Here is a 25,350-nt window from a genome sequence, read left to right as displayed (position 1 = left end):
CAGTTGGCATCATTAAATGCCTTTTACCAGCCATCCTCAGGCAAAGGGGAGTGGAAATATGGAAAAAGGGCTTTCAGGTTTAGCACAGGCTGGGCTCCAGTAACGAACATGCCCATCAGGTCTAGGGGCTTCAGGGATGAGTTGGACAAGGGGTGTTTTGCTGCTGACATTATACAATTATAATGACCTCAAAGGTGAGAGGATAAGAAGGATAAGAAGGCAAATATTGCCTAAAGGAAGTTGGTAATCTAGGAAAATAGAGGGTTATTAAGTAACTAGCTGCCACCGAGGAAGAAATTAAAGGCTACTGGAGTAAATGGGACAGTTGGAAGGTTAGACTCTAACTTAGAGGATTGTGGTCAGAAGAGAGAATTTCTGAGTTGAAGATTTTAGAAGCAGAGCAAACACATTCCGGACAAAGGTGAGGGCCAGGCTGTGGCCATACTGCTGAGAAACTGAAACAAAGTGGAAGTAAAGCCTGTTGGTGCTGAAGCCAAGAAACTGTATACCAGAGTGAAGCCAGCATGGGTACGGAAAGGAAGACAAACAAGGGTGTTGAAGCTACTGAGGAGATGGAATATGCTCAGAGCAGGTAGAGAAGCTGTTGATCAAAAGACAGCGTGACCAGGTGACTATATTGGGTTCTAGGTACTTGGGGAAAATGTGACATTACTGAACGCGCTGCCTTAGAAGAGGCGGGCAAACCTAGACCACCAATAGGGACAAACAGTGGTCTGGAAGTAGTCTCAAACCTCCAGGGGGGAAGGGATTCTGTACCTTGGGTTGTTGGAGCAGAATGGTCTTCACCTGACAGACTAGGGAGGATGTGTCCTATGGGGTGAAAGTCAGGATCAGCTCATAAAGGAGCAGTTAAGACTCCTTTAGGTTGGTTAAATCCTATTATGACACATTAGTCAAAGGTTACAGTACGTAATAGTGGCTGAAGGCCATGTGTGGCCTGGAGTTGGGGAATTGGAGCTGGGCAGGGGTAAGCCTTTTGAAGGCTGATTTTGAGTTCAGAGTGAGGGATGGCATGTATATATGTATGTATGTATGTATGTATGTATGTTTGTATTTATTTATTAAAATGTGCTTTTATTGATTTCAGAGAGGAAGGAAGAGGGGGAGAGAGAGGGATAAAAACATCAATGATGAGAGAAAATCATTGATCAGCTGCCTCCTGCATGCTCCACACTGGGGTTCGAGCCTGCAATCCAGTCATGTAACCTGACCAGGAATCCAACCATGACCTCCTCATTCATGGGTTGATGCTCAATCATTTAGCCATACCGGCCAGGTGGGACAGTATTTATTAATGACAAAGATGATGGGTGATGGTAATGAAAGGTAGAGGTCACGCTAACAGACATAAGCTGGGAGAAAGTAAATGAAAGTTTTGTTATTAACGGAGTATGTAAAATTAAGCAGCCCCAGGTTTCTAATGAAAACTTTCATGTGTCCAACTGGAATGTTCTCTTGGAATGTTAGTGTGACCAATTGGAGCACTGGCATGACCAATTGGAATGCTATTGGAACTTTAGTGAGACCAATTAGAATGCTATCCGCATCAGCTGGAACCCTGGTGTGACCAATTACAGCCTGGCATAAACTATATAGCTAGAGGGATTTTGGCAATGATGGAAATAGATTGGAATCTTAGCTTTCAAAAGAGATACATTCTGAGTTATTATTGTTTTTAATCCCACCAAGGCAGTAGTTTGAATGCCGTTAGTAGACAAACTGTATACTAGTAAATGTCATCTTAGGATATTCAAGCACACAACAGGTTGTTTTTAACTCTCAGATCCTAGGGCCTTGGTATCTATCTGGTAGATATTTTAAAATGTAGTTGTAGAATAAATGATTAAAATCTAATGGAAGAATATTTTCTGCTCTCAGCACTCCAAAGCAACATTTTATCATCTCATAGAGTTTGATTTGCAGAATTGCTCCTTCTAACCTTGGCATTGGTGTCTGGGAAGCTCATGTACACATTCTAGTTCATTGCTAGCTGTGTATAGAACTTTAACATATGACTCTAATACCAATGATAACTCTGGCTTCAATTTCTTTTCTTACCTGCTTTAGTTTTTATGATTTATTTTTTAACTTGAATTATATATTTGTGCAAACTGCCTGAAGTAATTTTTGGAATAAGCAGGTTGGTGGGAGGATAGAGAGCTAAACCTAGAATTATGAGGTGCTGGATGCAGACAGAATTATGAGGAGGTGGAGGAAGAGAGAGAGGTGAGGAAGAAGGAGGAGGCGGTAGGGGTGAGTGGGAGATATAGGGGAGGATTACATCTAAGTTACTTGACCCAGAAAATGCCATCGTCTTCACTTGACCCAGAAAATGCCATCGTCTTCACCTAGAGAAGAACTTTTACAGCCTTAACACCAGGCGCTAGTGAGTAGTACGTACACAGCAACATGTTGTCTTTTTGAGTGGTATTTCCTGGGCTCAGTAAATATTAGTTGGTTGCCTTTTTTTTTTTTTTTTCAGCATGTGTTTTTTATTTCTTTTAAAATTCTTGAACTTCTTCCTCTGTTTGGAAAACAACGTGGTACAGAAATAAATTCGGAGTCATCAGACCTTGGTTTGAAAATTAACTCTGCTGTTGATTGGCATGTGTCCTTGGCCAAGATAGGTCAATTTTTGGACTCATTTCCTCCATCTGTAAACTTGGGATTATAATATTTACTGCCAAATTCCTGGGAGGATTTATGGAGAGGATGTATGTAAACTACCCAAAAGTGTCTGGCACAGAGGAGACAGTGAATCCAGGCCCAAGGCCCGACCCCAATTACATTGGACACACTTATCAGGCTGTCTCCTTACGACCAAGCGGCCCATCATTCTGGCAGGGCTGTGCTGTTGCCTCTGCTCTGAGGGCCAGCTTCTCGTCTGGCTGACCCAGGAAGAGCGGCCTTCTTGGCCCAGGGCTCAGTGAGCTTGTTTTGCTGATTTGACTTCTAAATACTCACCCCCTCAGATTAGCAGACGGACAATTTGTAGCCTGGCTTTCTGCAGTCCTGAGGGCCTTTTAGCCTAGGGAATCATGTATTCAAGTTCAAATTTGTCTTGTGTGGTTTGGCTTATGATCTGAGGACAGTTCAGAATATGTGAAATCACAGCTGTTGGGTCGAAATGGTGTTGGGATCACCATTCTCTTCCCAGGGTTGGGCTGTGCAAAGCGTTACAGAATGCTCCAACCATGGAGGGATAGTGTGTCTTTACCATCTGCCCATTTCACCGGCTGCTCTCCGACTTGCCATAGTATGTTCTCCTTCTAGGACCTGTGTATTCAGTGTCTGCCATATGCTAGGATTTGGGACCACATGGAACATTGCTTTTTCCAGTGGAGAAATGTGTCGCCACTGGACTTGGGGAAATGCTCCTGTCTTTTGAGGTTTTTCATAATTCCTAGTAATGCTGAGCAGGTGTTTTGCCAGTGACCTTTGTTTTTTGCCTTATTTATGCCTTTAGGTGTATGTACTAACGTCAGTTGTCTACTATTGTTCTACTGATGGCAGGACTCCCCTGGGGGGTCCTTACAATAAGGAAAGAAGTCATCTTACTTACGTCCCACAGTGGCAAATTGTAATTTTGGTGCGGCCCAGGAAAGTTCCTCTCATGTAATCAGAATCTAATAAAATCACCGAGTAAATGCTCATTGAATATCTCCTTTCTGCACCTGCTCCTTCTAGGGTCTTTGCTGTGAGATCTTACAATGAGGAGTGTTAAAGATTGTGCTGAAGAGTGACTGAGCTCAGGGGGTTATAGGAATATTTTAGTTTTGAAAAAATATATTGCCATAAGCTTTTTTGTTTGTTTGTTTTGTTTTATTTTAGTGGAAAAGGACTTGTTGCTTTGCCTAAAAGTAGAGATGAGAAATTTAATACTTCAAGAGAATGCATTCATTTTTTTTTTTTTTGCTTCCCTACTTGGAAATAATAATGTTTTCTCTGGCAAATAAGTTTTTTTTAAAAAGTAGCTCACATGTCTGTGATAGCAGAGTGGGTAGTGGCAAGGGCTGTGCCATCCCCAAACGACTGATCTTCATCTCAGCCCATCCCTACTAGGCTGTGGCTTCTAGGCATCAGTCTTGGCCCTGTGTTGCCCAGCACACAAGTGAGAGATGCCTTATGTGCTTATGGAGTAGAAATGTCCTTGTTGTCGTGGAGGCTTATGATTTTGGGATCTGTCTTTTCTTGCAGGAGCTGCTAAGTCGCACATCTCTGGAGACTCAGAAGCTCGATCTGATAACTGAAGTGTCTGATCTGAAACTCAAGCTGGTTGGCATGGAGAAGGAGCAGAGAGAGCAGGAGGAGAAGCAGAGAAAAGCAGAGGTGAGTGTAACACACCAAATTCCAGGGGGACCCATACTGTCCTAAGCTCGGAGCAGGGGAAGCTGTCCCTCAAGTGGACTCAGTCCATCTCATCAATCCTGGGCCTGGCAGCCACTGGAGCCAGAAACATCTATGCACTAGAGACACAATGATCTATCTGTTAATACCAAGTTATCAGGTTTTGCTGTGGCTGCAAATTTCAGCAATGCCCAAACCACCCAGTTTTGGCTCTAAGGCTTTGTCCTCCCTCCGGCTGCTGACAAGGATGGAAAAGGCGGCAGTAGTTGGGGGAGGATCGGGCAAAATGTAGAGGGACACGGGAAATCTTCAGTGAACACCAGGGTAATGGTACGTGGCTGGGATGGAGTCAGCTGCCTCACAGGCCACAGTCACTATATCCAAGGAGTCTGGTGTGCACTTCACTAACCAGGTGGCACCTTAGACTATGTGCTTCTTTCCTCCTGCTGGGGCCCATAGGCACAGGCCTCTCTTAGAGAATGTTTTCCTTTTTTTTTGTTTTTGTTTTTGTTTTTCCAGGCTCCATATGCCATTGGCTAGAACATACTAGACTCCTTATTTGGATAAACATTTAGAAACTTTTAGAGTTAGAGCTATTGTATTTGAGAGAGATAGCCTGTTTTAACACTAGATAACCATGTCCTGTGTGCCTCTACCTACAAGTCCCTGTGTTCTCATCTGGCAACATGAGATGTGAAAGGGAGATAGGCTCTAGGTTTAGAAACACCTCGGTTCCCTTACTGGCCTAACTGTTAAATAGCCTTAGGAACATTAACCAGTTAGCTACTTAATCTCTCTGAACTCCAGTTTCTTTATCTATAAAATAGATAACTACTTGAAGTCCACACAAAATCACAAAAGTTGAGTCCCTATTATAGTATCTGCCATTTTGTAGATAGTTGGTTTAACTTCATCCCCTCCCTCGATGTAGGATCTCCAAAATCTGAAGGTGGATATTGTTTTGTTTTGTTTTTCTATGAAGTGGCATCATTATAGTGCACTGACATCTGTCACATATCTGTGTTTACTGGGTGAACGCGGGTAACTGAGACACGTCTAACATGTGGGCATATTCCTTGCATTGCTTTTGAGGACATGCTCATTAGTAAGACGTACTGTTGCCAAAAGAAGGTCTCTCCATTTAGCTGAGGACAGTATCTGCTGGTGATCAAGAGTACAGGCTCTGAATCACATCTCCTGGCTGTAATCCAAGCTGAGCCACTCAGGAGCTTTGTGATCTTAGGCAAGTAATTTGACCACCCGAACCTCAGTTTCTTCTGTAAAAAGGAGATAGTAATACATACTTCCTATTTCCTGGGCTGTTCTGAGTAAGGAGTGAGATAATATATGTAGCGTCCTTAGCATAGTGCTGTACAGACAGTAATAGATTTTTTAAAAATCTTTATTGTTGGAAGTATTACAGATGTCCCCTTTGTTTGTTTGTTTGTTTTTTGCCATTGAACTAGCAGTGTAAGAAATACAAACCAGCCAGGTTTTACTGACCATATTGTAAAGTATGCTAGAAAGGAAATATGGACCTACATGCATTGTTATATATGACAAAGGTCACACAGACTGGAAGTTCATCTGTGTGAAGTGTTAGTTGAGTAGACTATGCTTCTTACATATTCACAGAGAAACAGTTAAATGTTCTCCGGGTTCAGGGTTAATTTTACCAATGTTCCAAGATGTGTGGTTACATGTGAACATACGTTAGGGCTCTGGGGGAAGAATTCAATAGATTCTGTGAGAAGGCTCCAGGTGGCAGAGATTCAACTCGAAACCACATACATTTTTTTTTTTTTAAGGCGGAGGGGGTGTTAGGTCACAAAACTTGAAGAGTCCATTGTTTAAAAAACCAACAGCACTAGATCCAGGTGACCTCGCAAGGTCCTTAGAAACCAGCCTTTGTGTATCACTTGGTTCTGTTTTAGCCTTATTCTCAGAAAGGCTGTCCCCATGTGGTGGCAGAGATGGCCATCCACAACTCCATCCTAGGACAGAGATTCTCTTTCTCCAGCAGAAGCTCCAGGATTGTGCCTTATTAGGTCAATTTGGGTCACAGGCCTGGTCCTGAACCGGCCACTGCAGGGAGCATGCAGCCACATTCGGGGGGGTGTACACCTGAGCCCAAAGAGTTACGGTAGTACCAAGTTGGGCAGCTCAGCTCCCTCCTAGGGAGACCGGCAGGAAGGAGAACTCACACTTCTGGGCCAAATACAGCTAACGCAGCCCTTTTACGATTTGCTTTATTTCTTTCTTTTTGGAAGGATTGTTTTTAAATCTGAATTTTTTGTTTTTGTTTTCCATTTGGCTCTTTATTTTTGCGGCAACATAGACCCTGAGCTGCTGGCTGCAGTCCTATCAGATAGCAGCCCTCCCTAGCCTAGAGTGCAAACACCCCCGAAACACGTTTTCTTTTCTTTTTTAAAAATATTTTTATTGATTTTTTTTACAGAGAGGAAGAGAGAGGGATAGAGAGTTAGAAACATCGATGAGAGAGAATCATCGATCAGCTGCCTCTTGCCCATGCCCTCCTGGGGATGTGCTCTCAACCAAGGTACATGCCCTTGACCGGAATCGAACCCGGGACCTTTCAGTCCGCAGGCCAATGCTCTATCCACTGAGCCAAACTGGTTTCGGCCCGAAACACGTTTTCTATTCTTGTGATTCAACATCACCTTTGCTGCCATGCCCAGGACCTCCACAGTCTGCATCTGCCGGAGACTTAAAAGGGCAGGGGTGCAGCTCCCGTTGCACTGCTGTCCTGGGCCTGGGGCTGTTTATTTTGAACGAGGCGTCCAGCTAGCTGAGGTTACCAGAGGTTGTAGTTTCATGAGTAAACGGAACGCTGCTTTCCATTGGGCACACTGCTGTTTTTTCCAGTGTTTAGCCTAAGGCCTGATTGCTTGTGGTTTGGAACAGGCAGGAACTTTTTTTTTTGTTTTTTGAAGTAGCCAGATTGTAATAAACTCCTTCCATTTTATGTTTCCATGGAAAAAAAAGGAAGAAAAAAGGGCGGGGTGTTATTGACAAGAGCATTGCAGACTGTCCTTTCTGTCTGTTCTGATCTCACTCTAAGCCAGCCTCCTGCTGCCTGTAGTTGTGGAAGCCATTCCGAATGGTGGGCTGAGGACTGTGAGAGGCAGGTTTCTGGTCAAACAGGGAGAGTCCTGACCGGCAGCCTTGCTCAGGAGTGAGTCAGTGGCCTCAATGAAATAGGGGCGATTACTCGCTTTCCTGTATTTGCTTTACTTTTTTCTTATCAGCCTTGCGCTGATGGCTCTGGGCCATTTCAGGGAATCTAAGTTTGGATCAGTTAGATTTACTCCTGAAAGGTGGGTTGCAGGAAGGGTGGCTGACCTGGAAACTAAAAATCAGAATTAAGAGGATGGAACATGAAAGAGAGAGATTTGGAGGCAAAGGAAACCCTGGTGGTTCACCATGTCAGAGTCATGCCCTTCAGGGGGATCTTCCTTGAGAAGGAGGTGAGCATCCCTGAGCATGGGGTGTGGACACGCCTGCCGCTGGGCTCCTGGGTGGGACCCAACGGCTTTGTGAGGAACACCAAGGCAGCCTGTACAGAGGGAGCAGGGACCCAGCCGGGCTGGGGTGTGAAGTCAGCCCTGATGATCAGGGATGTGCACAAGCATGAGGAGAACCAGAAAGAATTTTAGGATTTCCTGGCAGAAGATGGAATGTCATACAGCAAGCAGGTCAAACTCAAAGGCTAACACAGGCCAAATGAATGAGGCATGCAGCCAGCAGACCACAAGTTTGACATACTTGTTTTACAGCCCAGGTGGTGGGGTCATGCCTTCTCTCTCCCTATGGTAAGGCCTTTGGAAGGGCGGGATTCTGTTTTCTGAATTGAGCAACTAGAATAATGGACTTGAAGTATGGAGCAAGGGCTGGGAAAATAGTGTTTTCTCAAAGAGCTGGCCTGGTGAGGGGAGTTTTATTCTTGTTTTTATCCTCTTTTGTTTTATTTACTTATTTTCATTAACATAGAACATATTCTCCAATAATTTAAAATTCAAACGTTCAAAAAGGTGAATATAGCAAAAAGTCTCCTTCCATGTGCTCCCCAGCCAGCCATGTATCCGTTTGTTTTTAAAGCTTCCAGAGTTATTTTATGCATGAACAAGCACATTTATTTGGAGATCTATCTATAAATATATGCACATATACATTTTTGCTACATTAAAAAAACCTCCTCATTTATATTTATATCAGCATATTATTCTACTATCTGCTTATGCCCTAATTTATTTAAATATTTTTTGAAAGTTGATTTGAGAGAGAGAGAGAGAGAGAGAGAGAGAGAGAAAGAGAGAGAGAGAAAAAGAGAGAAAGAGAGAGAGAGAGAGAGAGAGAGAGAGAGAGAGAGAGAGAGAGAGAGAGAGAGAGAGATTCCTCCTGTACACATCCCGACCAGAGTAAAGCCACAACCTGGGCATATGTCCTCACCAGGAATCGAACCAGCGGCCCCTTGGTGCATGGGACAATGCTCAATCAACTGAGCCACACTGGCCAGGGACCTAATTTATCCACCCAGTTCTCTTTTGATGGACATTTAAGTTATTGCTAAGTATTGGCTATTATAAAAATGCTCATACATGTGTGAGGAGGATATAGAAGTGGAACTGGGTCCAAGGGTACTCGCAATTTTGAAATTTTGACAGGTATTTCCAATCACCCCATAGACCATAGTGGTTATATTTTTACCTGTGACGTAGAAGAGTGCCAAGAAAGTAGTAAACTGAGCATGAAGGAAAAGAGAGAAAAAGTCAAGTTGTGAACAAGTTTAACAGGAAAGCTGGTGTGGGAGAGACTCTGATTATGGGAGGTGCCCAATAGTTTCACATATAAAATGAACCATTAAAAAGAACTTTGATGGTTGGCAAAGCAGGAGTAAATGAGCAGAGATTACAACACAGAACAGCAGTTAGAACCTCATAAATGTCACCTGCACATCATGACATGGGGCCCAAGAATGGAAGAAAACAGACGTGCTAAGAGAGGTGATGGGCTGGCCCTTTGGACAGGAATCATGAAAGTATGTTTTATACAAGTGCCACGCCTAAGGATAGACATGCTGGAAAACATAGTGTCACATGGATGAGGAGAATTAAAGGAGAGGGTCCCAGCAGTGCTGGGGCATCCCTCAGGGTCACCCCGAGCAGAGATGGGAATGCTCTCCTGGTACAGACCCCAGGCTGACTAAGGCGGGCCAGGGGCAGTGGAAGAGAGCTCCTAACAATCTCCTCTAGCGGAACACAGGGATTTGAGTTAGTATTTGAGTTAGTTCTTGGTCTCTTCTCCCCTTTTCTAGAGTTTCCATCTGGAGGGCAGAGAGAGACACTGGGAAAACTGCCACTCTCTTGTGGAAGCAAAAGGAGAAAATGGTTTATGAGGAAAAGTGATGGGTGCCGGGAAAGAGTGGCCATTGTCGTTTGAGAGTTCATGACAGTAAGAGAGAGAAAACTGCGCCTAGACAGACATGCACATTGCAAACCATGACTCTAAACGTTCAGAGACAAAACAGGAGATGACTCAGGAACACTGAACTACTTTAAAATAATATAGTTCTGATTGCACAATCTCACAAATAATGCCAATAAAAAGAAAAGGCTTAGAGGTACCTTGAGAGAAACTCATTTTCAAAGGGGCTTTTACAAAAGATAGAAGGACAAAGAAAAATGCACCTGCATGAACAGCACCAGGAAGGGCAAACCCCAAACAAAAGGACAACAGAAAGACTATTTGTTAAAAGTCATGTTCTCAATAAGGTCAAAGAAAGAATTAGTCCGATTCCAAAAATGAGCTGATAGGTGCCAAGTACTTAGAGAAGCATTCCCAAACTTCTTGGTATAAGCAAACTTGAAGGAATCAAGTGATACGTTTAAAAACTAAAATCAAACCATCTCCTCTTCCTCCTCCAAAATGATAAAGGAAGTTAGATGGCTTTTATAACATTTAGTCTATTGAGTTTGGGGTCAACCCTATGAAGGCTTGTAGGAGGTTGGAAGACAAAGTAGGGATCCATGTCCATTAAGAGTGAGTTAGGTCTCACTTCTTGGCTTGGCTTGGCTGGGAATGCGCCTAGTAGAGGTAGGTCCGGTAAATCCTCACTTCAGCAAGGCATTGCAAAAAATGGTGCTTAGAATAGTCTTGTGGATAAGAGAGGAATGTAGGTTGAGTGTAAAAATAGGTATATTAGTACCCAAATGAGGCTACATATGTGTACAGGGAAGAGCAAAGGTAGGTTTCCAGTTGTTGGTATGGAAAATAATCAATAGTAAATAATAATGTAAGAATAAATGGTGTTTTGTGTACTCACAAGTAAACCTACTTTTGCCCCACCCTGTGTACTACGTTAGTACCTAAAGACTATTGAAATATTTTTCTGTAGAGGGTAACAGTAATCAGCCTTTGGCCCTTCTGCCTGTTGAGCATTTTCAGTCCATATTTTAGATGCTGATGTAGAAGGCCTTGAAGTTGTGATGACAGGAAGGAAGCCAAGAAAATCTACATGGATCAGTTGGCACGGGAATTCAAAATCACTTGATTTTCGTGATTCCTTAAAATTCATCTCTAGCAGTCTGGGGACTGCTGTTGTAAGTCCTTTTCACCTACCAGAGGCGTCAGCGGAATCGAGCCCATTCTTTTCTGGACCTTATTGAGAACATGATTTCTAACCAAAAGTCTTTCTGTTGTCCTCAGCATTGTCCTTTAGTGCTGTTCATGCAGGTGCACTTTTGTTTGTCCTTCTATCTTTTGTACAAGCCCCTTTGAAAATGAGTTTCTCTCAAGGTACCTCTCCAGTACCTGGAGCTATAGATACGTTGGCAGAAAAAGGGGTCAGAAGAACCTACAAAATGCAAAATCTCTGAAGGCGAGGCATGACACACATCAAGAGAGCGCCAGGCAGTTTGCGGGCAGAGGACATGCCTGTGGATTTGACCAGGAGGAAGGCACTAAGGAAGAGCCGGGCACCTGGGTTGGTGGAGACAGGAAATGAGGGATGAAAATCAGGTGCAGCAGTGTCCTCATTTGAGAGGTTTATTGACAGAGGGAACAAAAGAAGGGAGAAGGCAGTGAAGTTCTTGAAACATGTAAGAGAGAGAAGCAGGCCTAAGGACTAGAAGAATCTAGGAGTGAAGGCTGCCCAGTAACATGCATGTGCCAGGGCATGTGTAGCTGTTGGGCTTTTGTTATCAGTAATCAATGTCACATGGGCTTTAACTGTACCCCAGACCCTGTGCCTCAGATATTGACATGCAACGATGGCCCCCAGTTCGGCACAAGGAGCTGCTCGGTGTTTGTTCAAACTGCAAGGCAGACCCAGGGATGGGAGAGGCCTCCGGGAAAATGCTATGTCTCTTGGTTCCTGTGAAGAGAGCGGGTGGTCACAGACAGTGCCCGCCGGGTGCCACTTGCCGCTCACCTCTATGCCCTTCCTCCCTCTGTGCGGCTCCCTCCAGGAGTTTGGTGTCTGGGCACTGACTGACCCTGAGTGCTTCTCTCCTTTCTCTTCCTTCCCACAGTCTGTTCTGAATGTGATCAGTGAGCTGCAGGAGCAGATGTGTAGGCTGCAGCTGGACATCCACAGGCAGATTCAAGAGCGCCTCTTGCTCAGTAGGGACCACCCTGAGGAGGTGGCGGCCGGCGACGGTGTGGCCGGGCCCCAGGCCGGCAGCCAGGACTGTGCCTGTTGGGAGGGGTCACCTGTAGGAACCACACTTAAGTATATCAGAGCATGCGTGTGTGGGGTGTTTCACTGGTGGAGGGGGGAGGGGGGGGGGGGGGCTCCTAACCAGAACAGAGTGCAGTGGCTTAACAGGGATCTGTTGTTACCTCTGGGCAGAGCCGGGGACTCACACACTCCCTCGGGACGGGAGCTGGGCTCTGTGGCCCTCCCTGAGCGGGGTCTGAGCAGGTGAGGCACGTGGTGACACTCACCTCCTGCAGGGCTCAGAATGAGTCCTGGGGTGTTTGTGCAAAAGGAAGCCTCCGGATTGCCAGTCCCAGGAACAATTCAGACATTGATTCCTGCTCTGGGAAGTGCAATAAATGTCATTCCATCTCCCATGATTTTTTTTTTTTTTTTATTTAAGAAAAGCATTATGAAAGAATTCTTTCAAGTTTATTTTTAAAGAGATTTATCCCCAGTTAGGAAATGGAACACAAGTTTCTATTTGCTGTGATAGTTAAGTCATTCTCTGACTTTCCGGGAAAAGTTCCCTTTTTAGAGGGATTTCATGATCCCTGGGCCCTGTGGGGTGTCTCTGACTGGGATTCTGGACTTGGCCCCTCACACTAAGGTGACTGGGCTGAGGTAGCTGTGTACCCCCACGGTCCATGGACTTGGAAGCCCAGGGAAAGTCAAGGTCACAGTAGCCTGAGCAATGCAGAAGGCCTGCCTTATCTCTGTAGGAAGTTCCCGTGGTCCATACGTTGAAAATCTCTACCCCGACTCAGGCATCAGGGTAGAGATTTGCTCCTACATTAAAGGATACGGGGGAAATGAGAGACAAGATGTAAGTGTAGATTTAGATGGAGAAGCCCTGAGAGGATGCCTCATGTTGAGGGGTTACCCCAAAAGGACTTTTAAAGGAAGTTAAAATTTGCTTCGGTGTTTATAGCTGATGATGGACAACTGGTAGCTTAAAAGGAGGAGAATGTGCTAAAGAGGTAACCAGAGCCAGGAGATCACCATGCCCTGTGTCCCCATAGTGGCAGCCGCTCAGGCAGTCACCCACACACTTCAGGTTCTGCAGGCCTGGAGCTCCCGTGGGCAGGGCTGGAAATGTTCTCAGAAAAGGATCCTGTATCGGCTGCAGGTCACAACAGGCCTAGAAATCTATTGCTGCAGGTCATGGATGCAATAACCTCAGCATGGGAGACTTTTTTTTTTTTTTTTAAGGACATCAATAAATGCTCCTTTAGCCATAAATTTTTTTTAAATAAATTTCCCTACAAAGCTCAAGTGTAAGCAATGCCGCTTTCTGCTAGATCGTCTCCAAATGCAAAGAGCTCCAGGTCAGTTAGACAATGACCTTAAATTTGTAACTTCAGTAAGAAATAATGCATACATACTATGCGCCAGAAGTTAGCAAAACATCTCATGGAGTTCATTGTAGGAGAACTAGCCATTGGCATTCCCACTGGTAAATGTTTAATTGCACATGATGAGGGTGATAGGCAGGATGCCGCAAAAATATAGCGAGGGCAGAAGTTGGGATGGCTTCGCTCAGGGAGGCCAGAAGGATGGGCAGGAATGAACCTGGCCGACAGTGCCAGGCAGAGGGAAGACCATGCATGAAGCCCCAAGGCAGAAAGAGGAACTAATAATACGTTTTCAGGGCGTATCCAGAGCACAGGGTAATATGAGAGGCAGGCAGCGTGCCGGCTCGGGCCAGGCTGTGTGGGTCATGGGTTAAAGTTGATGAACTTTGAGGAGCAGGTTGTGCCAGGATCAGATTTGTGTCTAAATGGTGTTGTGCCCTTGGATGCTAGAGGGTCACAGTTTGTTAGATGAGTCTGCAGGTCAGAAAGTCTATGGAAGGGATCCCTTTTATACTAATTTTTCCTGATAGGAACCAGTCAGCAGGGCCAACTGTCCCTTACAGCAGCAATTGCCAACTGGTGGTCTGTGAGGTCTGAAAGGTTGGCAACCGCTGCCTTAAAGGAACCTGGGTTTGGGACAAAGGTGCTTAGTGATGTCATCTTTGCTGAACGGGTGGTTTAGAGAGCAGGGGCCCTGGGGCCAGAAGATGTGGGCTTGGATTGCAGCTCCACCACGGGCAAGTTGTTGCAATATCACTCCCATCGCCCAGTAACCTTCAGTGACTCCCTACTATCCAAACAATGGCATCAGCACTCCTGAGAGTCTCATCCAAAACCATCCCAGCCTCCTCTCCCATCCTTTCCCTGGATGCCTTCTCCCTCCCTCCTTTCTTCAACCCCCTTCTGCGAACTGGAACAGGAGACTGGCCTCTGCATTAGGCACTTAGCGTTTGTTTCCTCTGTGTTTGATGTCTGTCCTGCTGGCTGTCCCTTCCTCTGTGCAGCCTCTCAGGATCACTGACCCCTCCCCTGGGTTCCTCCACCCTCACTCTGCACAGAAAGATGCTCCCAATTAGCCTGCTTCCTGCTTCTTTGTCTGTAAGAAGCTTCCTCATTTCCATATCTCCGTTCCTCTTGTTCCCAAGCCCCCACCTGCCCTGCCTCCCACACACTGTGCTTCATGTGGGCACATCCCGCATAAGTGGGGGTGGGGGGAGTTTTGGGGCCAGACAGAACAGGTTCTAAAAATAAGCAGCGAGTTTTCTCTTTCTTCTGTCAAGAATTCCCTGGCCTTTGTTTTTAAAGGGCCACACAGCTGTTCCTGAAACAGCACACGTTGAAGGATTTGAGCCTCAGTGTGGAGCATGATGTGGTTGGCCTTTCCCGACATCCTCTGTGCACGAGCTTAACTGGGTTTGTAGATCAGGGAACAGCATCCTGCTGGGTAACCATCAGACCTTTGTCTTTCTCCCTCTTCTCCCTAGGAGTTACTGCAAGAGCTCAGGCGCCTTAAAATCAAAGTGGAAGAGTTGGAAAATGAACGGAACCAGTATGAGTGGAAGCTGAAGGCCACAAAGGTAAAAGGCGGTTCTGATGCTTAGGGGAGACACCGAGCCCAGTGGGGGGTTTCTGTGTTCAAACTCTGGGTTTACAGGACCCCATGCTTGAAAAATGCAAATTGACCCTACGGTGTGCACACGTAGCAGTGGCCAGCAGCAGAGAGAGGACCTTCTCATGGGGGAAATCCCGTGAGATTATGAGCTGCTGAAGCAACTGAGTCTCCTTCCTGTTGCTGTATCTGGTAGCACCATCAGCTGACATTGGGCCAAGAAAGGGCTAGTGAGTAAGTGAGTGAATGGTGAGTCCTGAGGCAGATGAACACCAATCTTATGTTGGCTGCATCATTTTAAGTTTTGCCAGTCCCTCTAATAATCAGTTTTTTAAAACAGCATGCTTTATTTTCAGCAATGAATGTAGCCCTAACCGGTTTATCTCAGTGGATAAAGCGTCAACCTGCAGACTCAAGGGTCCCAGGTTCAATTCCTGTCAAGGGCCTTGGTTGTAGGCACATCCCCAGTGGGGAGTGTTCAGGAGGCAGCTGATGTTTCTCTCTCATTGATGTTTCTAGCTCTCTATCCCTCTCCCTTCCTCTCTGTAAAAAAATCAATAAAATATATTTAAAAAATTAAAAATGATGTATACTTGTAATATTTATTGTTATTATTTTAAAATGTGTTTTTATTGATTTCAGAGAGGAAAGGAGAGGGAGATAGAAACATTAATGATGAGAGAGAATCATTGATCTGCTGCCTCCTGCATGCCCTCTACTGGGGATTAAGCCTGCAACCTGGGCATGTACCTTGACTGGGAATTGAGCCATGACCTCCTGGTTCATAGGTAGACACTCAACTACTGAGCCACACCAGCCAGGCTTGACTATTTTAAAAAAACCAAATCAGGTTTCTATTGAATTGCAGAGCTTGCTATTTAGAAGACACTAAAGATAATTTTGTGTGTGTGTGTGTGTGTGTGTGTGTGTGTGTGTGTGAAATAACTTTTTCCTCTCCCTCCTTCATTTATTCCTTAGTTGAGACGCAGATTAAAATGAGTGGGTTGGAGTCAGCCCACACATTTGCGGGGGTGGGTAGGCAGTTGACCATTGTATTTAAAGATGTCAAATTCATTGTCACTTAAAACATTAAGAAATTGCACTCTAAAATAGTTAGGCTGCCTTTGGAAGGGTTGGGGTGGAGTGTGGGGAAGGAAGCTCTCACAACCCTGGAACAGCTTTCCTGCTTGAAGCAGCCTGGGCTGGGCTGCCTCTAAGTGGTGTGCACACCTGCCATTTCCCTACAGGTGTTGGTGCATGATCCCTGCAGGCATTTTCATTTTTACTACTTACTTGAATTTTCTTAAAGTCTAGTTAGTTCTTTGTTTTATTTTTTTCTGTAAGTTAACTTTTAATAATATTAAAAACAATAATACTCATTACAGAGAATTTTTAAACCAGAAAAAAAAATGAAGAAATACAAAAAAAATAAATAAATAAATAAATAAAATTCTCCTATGCCACCCTGGAGTTACCACTGTTAATATTTCCTCTAGGCATTTCTCTGGGTGTCTCTCTCTCTCTCACTCTCTCAATTTCTGGTGTTGATGATTTATATACAATTTTCTATCATGCTATTAAAAGAAAACTCTGGATACAATGCTGAGGTTAGTAATCTATATAATATTCTATGGTGTGAGTATAATATGAGTATAAAATAATTTGCTTAACCATTTTACTGATGAGAACACTGAGGCATGGAGGGGTTAATTAACTTTCCTGAGATCTCACAGTTCGTCAGTACCAACCCTGGGCAATTCAGATCCACTTAGCTACTGCTCTGTTTTTATCTCCTCGAACCCTGTGAGCACCACGCTTCACACTCACTGGCGGCCGGACCTCTGTTTTCTGAAGAGCTCAGAATCTTCCACCACAGTGCTCCCCACGAGCCCTGTCCTGGTGAAAGCTTTGAAATTGTACGTGCCACCTTCTCTTCTGAAACCAAACAACTTTTTTTTTTTTTTTTTTTTTTTTACATTTTCCAAGCATGTAGACTTTGAGATTCCAAAAGTTATTTAATAACTACCAGGTGTGGAGCCCCTCCTACGTGCCAGAATGTACCAAGCCCTTTTTCTCATTGGATCCATGAAATAACCTGGTGGGGTCCATTGATTTATTATCCTTATTTTACTGATAAAGAACCTGAGCCTCAGGTTGCCACGGTGAAGTTCGGACCTGGATCTGTCATTTCAAAACTCATGCTCCCTTCCCTATACCATCCTGATTCTTTGCAGTAAAAGCCTTCACTGGTTTTGAAAGTTCCTTGGTTTTCTGTGTAAAGCTCCGGTCCCAAAAGGCGGATTGTCTTCCAGTTCAGCTGAATGGGATGTGGTCGGGTTCAATGAGGACCCGCCCTTGCTGGGATCAGCGCCTGTGTCTTCCTGATTGGGTGGCTGTGCAGTAGCATACTTGGTCCTCCTGGCCAAGTGGAGCCTCTGGGCTATTGTGGACTCCCCAGCTGTAGGGATAGGTACCACTCAAAGGATATCAGAGCACCTGCCATTTCTGGCCTATTGTGTGGAAATTGGCACATGGGAGTTTGGGAGCAGCCACTTAGTTTGTAAGGACTTAAATAGATGACCTCACCCAGAGGAGAGACTTCCGTGTGGCCCGGGTTTGCCTCAGCAGGTCCACACCATTGATGTCTACTGTGAGGCCCTCAGACAAGCATTAGGCATCCAGATTCCTAACAGGGACCAGCTCTCTCCCTGTCTGCAAAGAAAGGGAGCAATGGCATGGAGAGGTACAAGAGAGGCTTCGAGAATATTTTCCAAGAAAAGTCCAACTCATGGAAAAATGTGAGGCATTTGGATTGAGAATCTCAAGGACAAGCTTTTCAGAAGCCGCTGTCACAGTCCATCATCAGCCCTGGGGCCCTGAGGCCCTGAGGGAGCTATGGAAGCGGCTGCCTGGCTGCGAGTCTCAGAAGGCGCTGTGTGGCACAGGGGGCTCAGCTCTCCAGCCTCTGGGTGGAAACCAGAGCACAGGATGGTGCTCCCGAAAACTTTGCAGTAAGTGAACCCCATCCCGTGCCACCTGGTTTCCTTATATGGTTATCTCTGTGCTACGGAAGGTAGTAGGGGAGGTTTATTCTGAAATAAACCTCGAGGTGGTCTCAGAAAGCTCTAGCTGTCAGAGAGTGGATCTCATTGTCCTGCTATCTTAGAAGCAGACCAGCTGTTTGTTTTCATAAGAGAAGGTGGCATGTACAACTTCAAAGGTTTCACCAACACAGGGCTCATGGGGAGCACTGTGGTGGAAGATTCTGAGCTACTTGAGAGAACAGAGCTCCTGCCGCCAGTGAGTGTGAAGCGTGGAGCTCACAGGGTTCGAGGAGATAAAAACAGAGCAGTAGCTAAATGGATCTAGATTGCCTAGGGTTGGTACTGACGAACTGTGAGATCTCAGGAAAGTTAACTAACCCCTCCATGGATAAGTGTGTAAATGCCCGTGTGAGTAGGTGTGCTAATGGCTTTGGAGCAGGCGGGGATTACGTCCCTGGCCTGGTCACTAACTGGCTCTGTGAGTTGACCATTGGATCCTGCACGACTCCTGTTGTCTCTCCAGAGACATGCAGGGACATTGCTTCCTCCTGTTGTTTCCTGTGGAGCTAAAGAAGGTTTGATGTAAGAAAGTGGCTAGCGCAGGGATCCACTCTGCATGTCCTGGGTCCTGAGGGGTCCACTCTGCAGGCCTGTGTGGCAGAGGCCGCCAACAGGAGCAGTGCTTACGTGGCTACTTGGAGTTGTTCAGAGATTAATGTGGGCCTCCGTAGGAACAGACAGCACATTCCATAACCTTGAGGAACGAAGGCAGGTGTGACTGGATTCCCACATTGGGGGGTGGGGAGGGTGCAGCCAGAGTAGAAACCTTTGCTGTGTGGTTCATTGCCTGGCTCAGGGGTCAGTTTGCAACCCCTTAGTTAATCTGGTTTGATGCTCAAAGAACTAGCTAGTCATTCATAAGGAAGGAATAGAATGAGAGCAGCAACACCAGCATTTATTGAGCACCTACTATCTACTAGGCATGAGGCTAAATTGTTCTTAACCTTTATCTTATTTAATCCTCTTTAGAGCCTCAAGAGGTAAATGTCATTTCCCTAATTTTAAAGCTGAGCTAAGACTCAGAAAGATTAACTTACTTGCTCAAGGTCACCCAATAGGAAGTGAGAGGATCTAAGTTTGTTTGACTCCAAAGCCAATATGCCTCCTGAGGTGGGACCTATACATTTGTAATCTTCAAACAAGGATGGAAAAGCATGGACCCAACCACATCTCCTGTTAGGTGTGAAGTGTAACCTGCTATGTATAGAGACATGAGAACCAACCAGTGCAGCTGCCCATGTGTGTACATATATGAGTGTATGTGGTTGTACTTACCTATTTTATTTGCAAAAGTATATCTGCTCGGCACACCTGAATTCTTGTATGTATGTATGTGTGCGTGATCATGCACAGGTGCCTAGAGGTTGGGCAGGCAGTGGCTGTGCACAAAGGGTGGGTGAATGCTTGAAAAAGGAAACTCTTGGCTCACCCTTTGTCTACCAATAGTGATTTTATTTCCTAGATGGGGAAAAAAAAATGAAAATGCATGCACTTGTAACAGTGGTGTACATACATGCTGTTGCATTGAGTATCTTGGGAGAAGGAAGACCATATCCAGAAAGAAAATAAACATTTCTAGACCAAGGGCAGTCCTCCCATTGCACACAGTCCCAGCTCAGTGGTGTTTGGACAGCAGAGGGCAGGGGAGGGAAAGAACCTGGTCAGGTAGGAGGATGCTAGTAGGTGGACAGCCAGAGACAAGCAGGGCCAAAATGACCAAAAGAATGAGTTTATTGGTCAGAGCTCCACCTTGTGGAAAGGTCTGTGAGCACCTCTAATTGCTCACCTCTGGCACCTCTGCTCCTAATTTCCTAAGCTTTCCCGGACTCTGACCTGAGGCACTTCTTTACGGTTTGGTAGTCTCTCTGAACTGTTAGGGGTCCTCTGTTCTCTTCCAGGCTGAGGTGGCCCAGCTGCAGGAGCAGGTGGCCCTGAAGGATGCAGAAATTGAGCGTCTACACAGCCAGCTCTCCCGGACTGCAGCGCTCCACAGTGATCATGCAGAGAAAGGTAACTGGTTGACTGTGACAGTGCAGTTGCCCCTGGGTCCTGTGCTCCTGAGCATGTATGTCTATGGATGGGTATGTAAATGTCTGTGTGAGTAGGTGTGCTGATGTGCATGTAGGTGCAAGTATGTGTACAAACATATCCAACTGAAGGGATGCATGTGTGTGTCTGCATGACTGAGCCTATAAACCCAGCTCTATCATGGAATCATTGCCATGAACCTCTCCCTTGCCCAGAAGATTCAGCCCTGAAGGCTTTCTTCACATGCATTCTGACCATTAAAGCTCTGGGTAGCCACCTCTGGAGCTTTAGACATTCACTTGATTGAAAGGACTTGTTTTTGTGTCTCAACAAAGGGGAAGTTTTAGCAGTTCATTTAGTCATTTAATGGATTCCTATCTGGTACTTCTTGAAAGCCCCAAGTTTACAGAAACAAATTAGTTATTGTCCATCATTTAGATCTCAACTGAAATGTTACATCTCAGAAGATCTTTCCTGCCCTGGCTAGTTTTTGCTCAATGGTTATAGCGTCAGCTCAAGGACCAAAGGGTCACAGTTTCATTTCCGTCAAGGCATGGTCCTAAGTTGCAGGTTCCCCAGCCACGGTGGACATCCATGCAGGAAGCAACCAATTGATGTGTCTTTCTCACATTGATGTTTCTCTCCTCCCTCCCCTCCAGTTTCTCTAGAAAGCAATAGAAACCTTTCCTGGCCACCCTATCTCAAATAGATGCCCCCAATCTTATTTTTCTCTAAGTCAGTATTCTTTTTCCCCCCCATAGCATTTATTATAACTTGTCAGTGTTGTAGTTCTCATTTTGGGGTTTTCTTTGTATAGTCTGTTGTCCTCTCTCTGGGGCAGAGACTGTATCTAAGTTTTCGTAAGACATTTCCACATACCACCGTATTTAGCCAATGGTAGGCTTCTAAGTAATATTTATTGTATAAATGAAAGGATGATGAATGGTCCCCGAGGAGTTCAAGTCTTGGTGGTAAATCCTCTTAGCACATACTTAGTATTTATGGCGATTTGCCTTGTATATAAAATGCTCAACATCTTCCAACTTTTTCTCTTAGCTCAGGCCGAAGAGTAATGCTGGGGGAGATCATGTAGCTGGGTAGATTGATCCTGTTACCTAGTCTCATTTTGGTCTCAGCTTTGCTCAGATCCCTGCTGGGGTGGTGAAGCCATGTGGCCATGAAACAGTAGCTTAGGCTAGAGAAAATTAGTCCCCAACATGCTAATAATCCCTTCCCCAGCCTTTCTTTTCCCAAGCCATTAAGTGTATGTGTCACCTACCCATCAAGCCTAATGTAGAGGCTGGATCTGCCTAAGATAACTTAGATGACCTGTGATGTTAAACCAAGACAGAAAGCTCCCTGATCCATGACTTCTAGACCAGGCAACCTTTCCCCTAGGCCAGTGGTCGGCAAACTCATTAGTCAACAGAGCCAAATATCAACAGTACAACGATTGAAATTTCTTTTGAGAGCCAATTTTTTAAAACTTAAACTATATAGGTAGGTACATTGTTATTAACTTAATTAGGGCACTCCTAAGCTGGCCTTTGCTAAAAACTCAAGGGGCCAAAGAGCCGCATATGGCTTGCAAACCACAGTTTGCCGACCACAGCCCTAGGCCCCACATTACTCCACAGTCTATGCCTTCCAAGCCCTGCCCATTCTATTATCAGTCACCTCCTGGAGTTGGTCCTTTGGTCACTTGCTCCCCAGAGCATCAAGGTTTGCCAGTCTTCATGTGGAGCTCACTGCTCTCTCCACATGTCAGGCTGCAGAGCTGATCTTCAGCTGGCAAGAGCCTAAGATAAAAGGCAAGCACTCTACCCTTTGCTCTGAAAATAGATCCCTACAGCTATTTATACAAAGTCCATAAATCTTCTCTTCCTGTTCTTATTGGATATAACAAGCATCCTAAAAGCAAACGGGGTGCCTATACTGTTGTTCCCTGGTCGCCTTGCCTTGCCTTGCCTTGCCTTGCCTTGCCTTGCCTTCCCTTCCCTTCCCTTCCCTTCCCTTCCCTTCCCTTCCCTTCCCTTCCCTTCCCTTCCCTTCCCTTCCCTTCCTTTCCCTTCCCTTCCCTGTACTTTTCTTATATAGACACCCCTATTCTCTTTGCAGTACCCTATATCAGATGTATCCTTGTTTGGAAAAATCTAATTATGTGCCACTTCCTAGACCTCCAAATATTTGGCAGAATTGCCTCTAGCTCCTTCAGGCACTGGCATTTGACCTGGCTCTCTAGACCAGTCTGGGATGAAGTCAAGAAAGGCCCTGTTGGCTCCAAAGTGAGAGAAGGCCATGAATTGTCCACCACAGACTGAAGTAGACCCCTCAGCCCATAGGGAAGTTCTATAGGTGTATGATGAAAAAGGATTGTTTTAATATATACAAAGATTTATCTAAACATTTGTTAGTCAATTCTGACTATACCATTTTAAACTAAGCCAAGTAATCAACTCTTTTACATGGTCTTTCTTTTCCAATCTCCATTCAACTATAGACATTTCCCCCCTTATTTTAAATTCTCTGCTACAAACTATGGGGCTGCAGTCCAGGCACATGCCTCATAATGGATAAATGTCTATATTCTTGTAGGATGATGGTTGTGAGAGATTTTTCTCTGTATCATCTTTGAGTAAATGGCATTTTGTTTTCCCCCCACACATGTCTATAAAGAGAAGACAAAATGATAGGTCTGTTCATTTATTAGTCTAACAAATATTTAATGAGACTGAAGTGTATGCCAGACACCATTATGGGCTCTTTAAAAAATTAAAGAAGCCTGTGGGCAGTTTATTCACATGTTTTCACTTGAGAAGCATCTTAGCATGTGGAGATAGCTGCCTGCATTTACATAAATAATTCTTTCCACATCTAAATTCTCCTTTAGACCAAGAAATTCAACGACTGAAAATTGGGATGGAAACTTTGCTTATTGCCAATGAAGACAAGGTAAGATGGTCATTGGGCAACCCTGTCTTTTCCCTGCTGACATCCCTGGCTCTGTTGGCCTCTCTGGTCTCTGATATTTTGGGCATGGCCATGCCCACCGGGTCATTGATTCAGGGATGTGTTGGAAGAATGGCTGTGCTTCCTGGAGACTAGACCTCAGCCACCTGTTTTAGCTTTGATGTCTGAAAACTTTGCCTAAATGGACTCTCTCAAAGGCAGATTGAAGCTAAGCCTATTCATGCTAGTGTGGAGAAAAAATACCTCTGTGGTTACTGCCAATATCATAGCTGTTGCTTAGACGCCAAGCTACACTCCAGATCAATCTATCCACCTCCCACATTCATGATCCAGCAATGGACTCGACACAGACACTAGGCAGCATGCAGTGCTGTTTGCCCTGCTGTCTTATATTCTTCACGTGCAATTCCCACATAATCACAAATTAAACACCTCTGTAACCTGGCACAGACATCAGCTTGGAGGATCACACCCCTGTATTTTACAGATGAGGACTCAAAGTACTTTAGTTTTTTCCAAGGTCAGGTAACAGTAGGTGGTAGGGCTAGAGTTTATGCCCAAGTTCGTGTGGCCTCCCAAGTCCCTAGGCCTTTGCTGAAAGAAACAATCTCCTGGGGATGTCCTCTGTTGTGTAAGGAACCTCAGACTCCCAAGAAACAGGCAAGGACATTGGGATAAATATAAAGTCTTATTTTAATCGTGTGTATGTGAGGGGGGCGGGGGGTGGGTATGCGGGGAATATCTCCAGGGAACAACACTTGGGCCAGGAGGCAGATTTGAATGGTTACCTTAGGAGAGCAGGGGGAGGTAGGGAGAGGGAGAGGACAGAGAATTTCCTGCTTCTGGAACTGTTTCAGCCCCTCAAAGGCTGTGCCAAGAAGGGGCTGTCTTATAGCTGGAGATTGGACTCAGCCTTCAGGGAGAGGCAATAGTGACTGCAAGCCGTCTGGGAGGCAGACCACAGAAAACCTGGCTCTGGGAAGGGGCCTGGACACCGTGTTGGATGCTTCTCAGGTTCCCCATGACACCTCCTCTCGGTGGGCACAGAACCTAGCCTGGGCCCGGAAGGGTGCTCCTGTGGTACCAGTGCTGCTGCTTACGTGTCTGCCCTCGCACTGCTGCAGGACCGCCGGATGGAGGAGCTCGCGGGGCTGTTAAACCAGTACCGAAGGGTGAAGGAGATCATGCTGGCAACGCAAGGTAAGAGCCCTATTTTCTCCCAAAGGTATTCCAGCTATAGGCTTAAATCCAGGGGCAGTCCCACCAGAAGATTCTTCATCTTCATTTGAGGACAGCCTTCTGCTGGAGAACAGAACCGGTTACACTGTCCTGAATTGTAGGAAATGGGCAGGTGTTAAGATTTCCAGAAATTTTGTCAAATGGTACTCAGTTCAGAACTTTTGGGTATTGTCCAGATCACCAAGAAAATGCAGCCTTCAAATTGAGCCCCTGCGAATCCCACCCTGGCAGGATGTCCCCTGCATCTCCCCAGGTTTCTCCTGGGAGAGTCAATGAGTGGAGGGCAACCTGGATCAGAAATTTCAATGCACTCATTGGGGATGAGAGCTTGTCCACCTCCTGGAGAATGTGAAACTCTCCCAGAGGACACCCAGGGCTTGGTTCCTAGGAAGTCACAGGGTAGAGAGAGCTCTTTGCATTTCTTATTTGCTGCCCAGACTGAATGCAACATGCAGGCAGCATTTGTGTTCTTATGGGCACAGTGGGGCAATTGCCAGGCTGCCCACTTTGTTCCCACCATTGACCTGGGCTCCCATCACAGATCCCAAGGAAGCAGCTGTTTCATAGGAGAAGGCTGCTTGCAGGATATTCAAGAGTCTCTGATTCTGGCTGAGTTGCTGCTTCATCTTAGAAACAAACCGGATTGTGGCTGACTGGTTACCACCTTGCCTACTCTCTTCACCCCATCCCCACATATATGTCACTGCTGTTTTCATTTTCTGTAAAAAAACAAAAAAAACAAAACAAACAAACAAAACCCTTGGAGGCCTTGGATCAAGTCACTCTCAGAATCTGATTGCCTGGGCCAAGGAGTGAGAAGGTTGGAGAGGGATACTGCAGGGTGCCTTCTCTCTGTTGCCCACATGAGCTTTGACCTTGAGATGACCCTTTTGTCAGCCCATGCTCAGATGCTATGAAGAATCTTCCAAATCATGCTCTTAATGCTCCACTGTAATATTT

The 25,350-nt window shown here is 45.4% G+C and overlaps 1 protein-coding gene across 3 annotated transcripts in view; it reads left to right on the top strand.

The window, feature by feature from the left end:
* PPFIBP2 (PPFIA binding protein 2) overlaps positions 1-25,350 on the top strand; it is a 129,974-nt gene that overhangs the window by 84,079 nt on the left and 20,545 nt on the right. For all 3 annotated transcript variants that reach the window (XM_036426660.2, XM_045577976.1, XM_045577977.1), the window contains exons 6-10: positions 4,219-4,350; positions 14,925-15,017; positions 20,052-20,163; positions 23,072-23,133; positions 24,276-24,351. In XM_036426660.2, the coding sequence (XP_036282553.1) occupies positions 4,219-4,350; positions 14,925-15,017; positions 20,052-20,163; positions 23,072-23,133; positions 24,276-24,351 (475 nt within the window). The remainder of the gene's footprint in view (positions 1-4,218; positions 4,351-14,924; positions 15,018-20,051; positions 20,164-23,071; positions 23,134-24,275; positions 24,352-25,350) is intronic.

This window comes from Pipistrellus kuhlii, unplaced genomic scaffold (assembly GCF_014108245.1).
Source record: "Pipistrellus kuhlii isolate mPipKuh1 unplaced genomic scaffold, mPipKuh1.p scaffold_m20_p_9, whole genome shotgun sequence".
Taxonomy (NCBI): domain Eukaryota; kingdom Metazoa; phylum Chordata; class Mammalia; order Chiroptera; family Vespertilionidae; genus Pipistrellus; species Pipistrellus kuhlii.
This window is presented reverse-complemented; position numbering and strand designations above follow the sequence as displayed.